The following is a 9,620-nucleotide window of genomic DNA, read 5'->3' as shown; positions in this document are numbered from 1 at the left end:
TACTATGGAGGTATCAGCAAAATAAACCAAAAAAGACACAAAGAGGCACTTTAAATATAGCTTTGAGAACTAAATTAACTCCAGATTAGTGTAAAAACTTTACAAATTTTATTAGTTTACATATTAAAAGAAAACATTAAATATAGTTGTATATACCATACAGTACAGAGCATAAACATAGAGCTGGTATAGAGCTTAGATTCAGTTGATCAGTAGTCTGACTCCTCATACTATGGAGGTCCGGGTGCTCTGCAGGGGGCTGAGGGAAGTTTTGAGGCGCACAATGGAAATTGAGGGGGGGGGGGGAAGCACTATGGGAGGTTTGGAGATCTGCTGGAGGCTCTCCGGGGGCTAGTGGGGCAGATTGGAAGGGGCACCTTCTGCCCCTCTGTGGTCTCTGTAGACCAGGTTCACCCAGCATTTTGTGCCCAGGTTCACCGTTTATATTGGGGTGAATGTGGACGGCCATCTGTGGCATTATGGGTTTTGTAATGTCATTTTGTCACCTCTTTTCAGAGAAGGCACAAGCACATTACGACGGCCTTGAATTTAGCGAAGGGGCCCCCGGTGAAGACTGGCAGAAGAGGGCCCGTATCTTCAGTCGTATCATTAATGCCATCAACAGCACCCCTCGCAACATCGGCAAAGACGGCAAATTCCAGATGTTCGTGTGCCTGGGAGCCCGGTGAGTGCCACAGATATGATGACTTTTATTATAAAATTTAAAGTGTAACCCCAGACAGAAGTTTTAGCTTTGCATGGAGTGGGAGTTGGATTACAATTCTGCTTTCTGGGGCTCCATTAGAGAGATTTCCCTCACTTCCTGTCATGGTGACAACAATTTTAGTATTCTGGAGGTGTTCTTCAGAACAGCACAGCCCAGATATATTGAGGCATGGGCACATACTGATACTGTTGGGTTATACTGCCACCTATAGGAGGATTAGACACTGATGTACAAAAAAAGTCTGTAGGCCAGCCCATGATAACCCCTCCTACTCCCAGCATGCCTCAGTGTTGTCTAGTGTCCTAAGAGGATCAATGTCTCCTTTTCAGCTCTGCTTTGGAAAATCTAACCAAGTGTTTGCTGTGTTGCCCACCCCTTAGTAGGACTGCTTGTGGACACCACCAATATTTATTCCTCCTGTGTCCAATGGATGAAAGGAAATAGTCTGTGCGCACCGTAAAGTCATTTTCTTCCACTGTGATCATGCTCCTGGTAATGTTTTGCTACAGAACGGGGGCATGTTTGAAGTAAGAGTAAATCCTTGTCTGGCCTAATTTTATTTGCATGCGTCCAATCCTCCTGTAGGAGGCAGTATAACCAGACGATGTCTGTACTGATGTGTCCCTCAATGGACGAAGGATTTATTCAGTGGTTATTTAACATCTGGTAGCAAGTCTATTGCCTCTGGTGAAGTCCTTCCCAACCCATGTCCTTCTATACAAACCCCCCCCCCAACCCATGTCCTTCCCAACCCATGTCCTTCTATACAATTTCCCCCCCCCCCCAACTCATGTCCTTCTATACAATTTCCCCCCCCCCCAACCCATGTCCTGCTATACAAACCCCCCCCCCCCAACCCATGTCCTTCTATACAAACCCCCCCCCCCCCCAACCCATGTCCTTCCCAACCCATGTCCTTCTATACTTACTCCCCCAACCACCGCGCCCCCCCCCGCCGCAACCCGTGTCCTTGTATACAAACCCCCCCCCCCCCCCCCAACCAGTATCCTTCCCAACCCCTGTCCTTGTATACAAACCCCCCCCCCCCCCCCCCCCAACCAGTATTCTTCCCAACCCCTGTCCTTCTATACAAACACCCCCAGCCCTACCCATGCCCTTCCCAACTAATGTCCTGCTATACAAACTCCACCCCGCCAACCCATGTCCTTCCCAACTATGTCCTTCTATACAAATCTCATCCCCCCCCCCCCCCAACCAATGCCCTTCTATACAGACCCCCTCATCCCATACAATTTAGCACATTAAGTGTACCTGATAATCAGGCAGGGGTCTCCAAACTATGGCCCTCCAGTTGTTAAGGAACTACAATTCTCATCATGCCTAGTCATGTCTGTGAATGTAATCGTTTTACAGTGCCTAATGGGACGTGTAGTTCCGAAACAGCTAGGCAACCGTAGATTGGAGATCCCTGCAGGATAATGGCCACTTGGGGAAAGGGGGCAACTCCATGACAATGGCCACTTGGGCAAAGGGGGCAACTCCATGATAATGGCCACTAGGGGAGAGGGGGCAACTCCAGAGTAATGGACTTGGAAGGAGAGGGGGAAGGAAACGCCATAATAATGCCCAAGGGGGAGAGGAGGGCAGCTCCATATTAATAGCCATGGGGAAGACGGGGGAAACTCCATAGTAATGGCCATGGGGGAAAGGAGGGCAACTCCATAGTAATGGCCACGGGGGAGAGGGGGCAACTCCATAGTAAAGGCCATGGGGAAGAGAGGGGCACCTCCATATTAATGGTCATAGAAGGTAAACACTATATTAGTGGCCATGTGGGTGAGGGGAGCAGCTCCATATTTAATGGTCATGTGGGGAGGAGAGAACCTCCATATTATTGGTCATGTGTGGAGGAGGGAAACTCCATATTATTGGTCATGTGTGGAGGAGGGAAACTCCATATTAGTGGCCATGGGGGGTCGGGGACAACTCTATATTAATGGACATGTGGAGAGGGGGGCAAATCCATAATAATGGGGGGGGGGATTAACCCCTAATAGTGGCCATAGGGGGAGCAGGGCACCTCCATATTAATGGCTATGTGGGAGAGGACAACTTCATAATAATGGCCATAGCCTTTGAATGAGATACCTGACGGCTTGTAGAGGTGTGATGGTCAGGGGTCCAAATTCTTTGCCCATAGAGTACATCTTGTAGATCTGAGCATGTGTTGACAGACGAACCTTTAAAGCAGATTTTCCTAATACCTTCTTTTTTTCCTCTTCCTCTAGTGATCACTATTTGCACCACTGGATTGCCTTGCTGGCCGACTGCCCCATAATAGCACAAATGTACGAGGACACAGCTTTAATCAAAGACCACACCCTGGTCAACTCGCTCATCCGCGTCCTACAGACTCTGCAGGAGTTCAACATCACCCTGGAGAGCTCCCTGGTCAAAGGAATCAACATCTGAACTCCTCCAGATGCCAAATCCAGAGATCGATCACTACTGTGCACCCTACGGCGCCCCCCTGCTGCTGCTGCTGCCGCCGCCTCACCGCGCCGCCACTCGCAGCACCCTCCTGTCTATTATACTAGAAAGTATAATATTTTCTAGAGATATTTCTTTATGACTTATTACATCCTTTCATATGAGAGAGGTGAAAGTGAATATTGATCAGCTTATTTTTCAAGCTGTTCTATTTACTGTCCATGGACCTGGTACCGAGCCATCCGCCCACAGCGCTCCTTCCGCACTTGTTACAAAATCATGGTGACTTTTTTTTTTTTTTTATATATACTACATCGTCTGTTACATTGTATCGATATTGCTTTACTGGCACTTCATCACTTATTTGCTGTTACAGAAAGATATAAATATATATATATATAATATATATATTTTTAAATTTTATCGTGCTAGACCACAGTGTTATGGAGTCATGAAGAAGAGTTTGTGAATTTATTTTTCCTTTCCTCAGTATTAAGTTGTGAGTGATGAGACGTCAAAAGACTTTATATATTGCGACACAAATGCACTCTGATTTTTTTTTTTTATATATTCTTTATTTAACTATTTTGTGTTTTTTGTTGTCCTGACCCTCCAACGCAGCCTGCGCAGTCCCTACTTTATACAGCAACCTTCCCTAGCGCGGAGAGCGGATGAGGACGGGAGTCTGTGACGCTTTCCGTCGGACGGCCCTCTGGCTGGGGATCTCTGTTATGCCAAGAGAAATCCCGAAGTTTACTTTAATTATGTCCACGGTAAATTAACGATGCTGCTTCATGCGCCTCTGACATGCAATAATACAAGGACAGTAGGCTTCGTGCCCTTCATCGTCTCTAACCCTCGCCGCTGGCCGATGGGCTCAGAGGTATTTTGCACAGATCAATTTAAAAGAGAAAAAAAGGAGAATAAATACATTTACACAACTTTTCAGTCTTTCCTTCTTTATTGTATATTATTGGCATTATTCATGTGTGGCACTTCTCAGGGCCGGCGTCCCCCATGGTGACAATAGTGGCTCATGACTTGGTAATACAAGGAATTATCGAGAATGGGACAGCTAGGCTACAACATAACCGTACATGTGAATGTGCTGTGGGGGTGTAGGATTATACTAAAAAGTCAATGGGTCCAAAGATATCCATGGGAGCTCCTCAATGAGACTGATGTGATCTCTGCAATATATAAAGGAAACAGCAGAGGGCGCCAACCAAGTGCAGTGTATAGAAAGAGACTTTATAAAAATCACAAGTGGCAATTTACAAGATGCATAATGATGAGAAGTAATCTACTCAGTAGATTTTATATAGGTATTAGTATAGTATATATAGAATAAAGGGAACACATAGTGTTCAAAACTAAAAACATGGGACTTTGTATGACATGTGGCCAGTATACACATAATGATCTAATGGTAATACATATACAACTGCTGGTAAGCATAAAAAGGCATATGATTAACATCACATGTTTATTAACATGTTCTATAGCACTTTACATCGGTATAATGGTAAACATTGAATCAAAGGGGGTGTACACGATATACAGAAAAATACAATGATCCATAATAAATTATAAAAAACATTGACAGAATAGACCAACAGACATAGGGTGTAGATATAGATGGTAATTGGATGCATGTTGAAAATTGGCAATCAGTTGAATGGCCTCTAGGGCTCTACGCGTTTCGTGAAAGAAATTTCACTTCTTTAGGAGCAGGCACATTTGATTTCTAAAAAATATATATATATAACATTATCGATATTGCATCCAATAAAGGGTTACACTCAGGGGTTGAATATAGAAAAGTGTAAAAATTAACTTACAAAAGAATAGGAACTATCAAGGAGGCTGTTGGCCACCCAGGAGTGCGTCCATGAAGGGAACTGAGGGGGCGAATGCTCTGCACACGGCCAAAGCGCCAGGTCCACACACAATGCGTGAATATCCTTTATGGGTCAGGTAGGGCTGTATTAGAATATCATCATATAGGGGTAAAATACTAAGCCCCATAGAGTAAACCCAAAACCGGGGGTGCAGAAAAGAAAAAGGAGAAAAATAATATTGGTGTGGCTGAATATCAGTGTGATCCAGTGTATAGAGAGAACAGTGAAGAGTACCACACCCAAGATGGGTAAATCTTGGTGTGCCAGAAGTCAGTACTTTGAGATCCAATACCAGGGGGGGTCTGAGAGTAAGGATGAGAAAGAGGAGTCCCAGAATAGGGGTGGAATAAAAGTGAAAGGCATAACCCAAAAGAGGTGTAGAAAGAGAGGCGTCTCATGCCTACTTAAAAGTATAGTATATAGTAGATTATATATAAGTAGTATATAGGAAAAGACTTATAAAAAAAAATCAAAAGTGGCAACTCACAAGATGCATACGGATAAGAGCTGGTAATCCACTCAGTGCGGCAGATTACAGCGAGATTACTTCTCCTATCGTTATACATCTTGTGAGTTGCAACTTTTGATTTTTATTAAAGTCTTTTCCTCTATACTAATATATAATCTACTATATACTATACTACTACCTAGATATAATCGACTATATACTATACTACTACCTAGATATAATCTACTATATACTATACTACTACCTAGATATAATCTACTATATACTATACTACTACCTAGATATAATCGACTATATACTATACTACTACTACCTAGATATAATCGACTATATACTATACTACTACCTAGATATAATCTACTATATACTATACTACTACCTAGATATAATCGACTATATACTATACTACTACTACCTAGATATAATCGACTATATACTATACTACTACCTATATATAATCTACTATATACTATACTACTACTACCTAGATATAATCGACTATATACTATACTACTACTACCTAGATATAATCGACTATATACTATACTACTACTACCTAGATTTAATCGACTATATACTATACTACTACTACCTAGATATAATCGACTATATACTATACTACGACTACCTAGTTATAATCGACTATATACTATACTACTACTACTACATAAATATAATCGACTATATACTATACTACTACTACCTAGATATAATCGACTATATACTATACTACTACTACCTAGATATAATCGACTATACACTATACTACTACTACATAAATATAATCGACTATATACTATACTACTACTACCTAGATATAATCGACTATATACTACTACTACCTAGATATAATCAACTATATACTATACTACTACTACCTAGATATAATCGACTATATACTATACTATACTACCTAGATATAATCGACTATGTACTATACTATACTACCTAGATATAATCGACTATATACTATACTACTACCTAGATATAATCGACTATATACTATACTACTACCTAGATATAATCGACTATATACTATACTACTACTACCTAAATATAATCGACTATATACTATACTACTACTACATAAATATAATCGACTATATACTATACTACTACTACCTAGATATAATCGACTATATACTATACTACTACTACTACTACTACCTAGATATAATCGACTATATACTATACTACTACTTCCTAGATATAATCGACTATATACTATACTACTACCTAGATATAATCGACTATATACTATACTACTACCTAGATATAATCGACTATATACTATACTACTTCCTAGATATAATCTACTTAGTTTTTCTAGGAAATTGGAACCACAATATGTTATATATGTTTTTTATATATATATATATATATATACACACATACACATTTATTTTTTTTAAGCTCTGTTCCCTTGACATCCACCCCTCCCCCACAAAGCATTACCATCCTTTACATCACCCCCCCTTTCACAACCAGAGTAGTATGAAGTATCCTCTGCCCCCCTTCACTCTCCTACCATACACAGAGCGGAGAGCAGGAGGCGGAGCATTCCTGGACCGAGTGTGGGAGGTACAGCATTGAGCGCAGCGTGGGAGCTGCAGGGGTTAACTATTTGTATTTAGCAGCAGGTGATTGGCTGCTGGGACTGCCCTGCATCCAATCACTTGCTGGTTAACTTTAAAAAGTTAACCCTGACAGCGCCCGTACTCCGTTCAATGCTGTGCTGTGCCTCTCACTGTTCTGGGTATTTTATATATAGGAAACTCCTATCCTCATATTGATTAGCGGTTCCAAATGAATAACTACTTCACTAGGGAACAGACACAAAAAGATACACTCCGCATCTTTCCAAAATAACGGTTTCGTTTTATTTGACACAATTGAAGGTTTTTATATGCATGATTACGTAGGGATCACATTAATGATACAATTGTACTTTTATGGTAACATAGGGGGGCTAATTCTAATCAGGACTCCAAAGAATGCTAACATGTAATGAAAACATTATTAGTGCCGTGTGCAATACATACAACATAGAATACAATAACATACAGAACTTAGAAATTTCCTTTACACCACATTTAGTTCAGAAATATTCTATCTTCCGCTCTGCTGTTACAACAGCGGTGGAGGCTGGGGGAAATTTTCGACTCCTTAAGGGGTCGTGACCGCGGGTCCTGGTCTGAAACGCGGTCCACCATTTTTAGTGATGCCTGCTTTATATCAGGCTTGTGTAATGCGTCTTGAAATGGCCCCTGAAAGTCTCCATTGGAAGCCTGTGTAATAGGGTGACAACATGGGAGCGCACAAGTAGGCAGGGACAAAGAGTTGTCACTGTATAACAGAAAGCACCTTAACAAGGACCTTCGTGGCAGGATCGCCAATAATTATTTTAGCATTGGCTGCTGGTGGTAAATCTTATGAGAGTTTAGCGATTAGGTTGACACTTTAACCCCTTCATGCCTAAGCCTTTTCTAAGGTTTGTTGCCTACAAGTTAAATCCATATTTTTTGCTAGAAAATTATTTAGAACCTCCAAACATTATATAATATTTTTTTTTTCTTTAGCAGGGATCCTCAATATACGGCCCTCTAGCTGTTGCAGAACTACACATCCCATGAGGCATTGGCTAGGCATGATGGGAATTGTAGTTTTGAACAACTGGAGGGAGATAGTTTGAAGACCCCTGCCCCGGAGAATAAAATAGCGCCCTTTCCATAAAACTCACAGATTTGAGTGTGACCCATAAGAAGCCTTATTGAGGCCCCTTTCACACTTGTGTAACTTGGGGACTGCAAAGTCGCATGATAAGTCTTACGCCATGATTTCCAATGTTCATATCTGTGCGACTTCAAAGTAGTCCCTGCTCTGCTTTGGTCTGACTTTGATACGTTTTGAGGTCCATAGACCTCAAGATTGCATAGACATTGCTTCAAGTCCAGTCAAAATCATGGCAAAATTGCCGCCTTTTAGGTTGCACAAGTGTGAAAGGGGCCTAAATGGACTGTGGTGTGTTTCTCCAAAACTGAAAACGCACTAAAAAAAAATGCAGAGGTGAGAACCAGGCCTGTAAGTTGGACGGTGGGGCCTACCTGGATCAGATTTGTTTTTCCAGCACATGATGTTCGATTAGAGTGAGATCTAGAGAATCTGGAGGCCAAATCAATTCCTCAAACCATTCTTGAATTGTGGCAGAGTGCCGCCAGAGGGCCACCGCCACCAGGGAATAGCGCTTCCATGAAGGGGTGGACTTGGTTAGCAATAATGTTTAGCTAGGTGGTATGTGTCAAGTACCATTCACCTGAATGGTGGAGCCAAGCTTTCCCAGCAGAACTTCACCTAACAGCTGGAGGGCGGCCGGTTTTGGACACCCCTGACATCACACTTCCTCTCTTGGCTTGCTGGATACTGTATCCTGGTTTTATCTTTTCCCCAGGTAAGTGACGAACCCGGTCATCCACATGATGTAAAAGAAAATGTTATTCATCAGACCAGGCCACCTTCTTCTATTGCTCCGTGATCCAGTTCTCAAGTGCCCATTGTAGCTCCTTTTAGCTGGGGACACCCTGACCACTCTGCAGCCCCAAACAGTGCTGTATTTTGCCTAAGCCTAGGGTGGCACTTTGCAGGGGGGCAGAAAAGAAGGTGCCCCCCCCCCCTCTTCCACCTGAGACTCTATTGGCCACTGGTTGCTAGAGCCGCCTCTCTCATTCCCCCCTCTCCTCTCTCAACCCCCTCTCACTCAACCCCCTCCTCTCTCTCACACCCCTCCTCTCTCTCTCCCACCCTCCCTCTCATCCCCCCCTCTCGCTCACTCTCTCTCATCCCCCTCTCTCTCGCTCTCTCTCAACCCCCTCTCTCTCTCTTCTCATCCCCCATCACCCACCCCCCTCTCTCTCTCCTTCACCCACCCCCCCTCTCGTAAGATATCAGGGGTTCATGCTGGAACTTGTAGACCTTCAATTTTGGAGGGAGCCACATCCATTAAAAAAAGGAGTGGGGCAAAGTTACATAGGTGGGGGGCGCCCAATTTTAGTCTTGCCTAGGGCAGCACAAAACC

The 9,620-nt window shown here is 42.8% G+C and overlaps 1 protein-coding gene across 1 annotated transcript in view; it reads left to right on the top strand.

Annotated features, from left to right (window-relative positions):
* The window catches only part of DENND5A (DENN domain containing 5A), a gene marked incomplete at its 5' end in the record, with an annotated part of 71,432 nt that extends 67,313 nt beyond the window's left edge, over positions 1 to 4,119 (top strand). The window contains 2 exons of the mRNA XM_082270516.1: positions 517 to 685; positions 2,977 to 4,119. Of these exons, the coding sequence (XP_082126642.1) occupies positions 517 to 685; positions 2,977 to 3,160 (353 nt within the window). The 3' untranslated portion in view covers positions 3,161 to 4,119. The remainder of the gene's footprint in view (positions 1 to 516; positions 686 to 2,976) is intronic.
* Between the last annotated feature and the right edge of the window lie 5,501 nt (positions 4,120 to 9,620).

This window comes from Pelophylax lessonae (genome assembly GCF_965119305.1).
Source record: "Pelophylax lessonae genome assembly, chromosome: 10".
Classification (NCBI taxonomy): domain Eukaryota; kingdom Metazoa; phylum Chordata; class Amphibia; order Anura; family Ranidae; genus Pelophylax; species Pelophylax lessonae.
The sequence above is the reverse complement of the archived record's forward strand: the minus strand, read 5'-3'. Positions and strand labels throughout refer to the sequence as shown.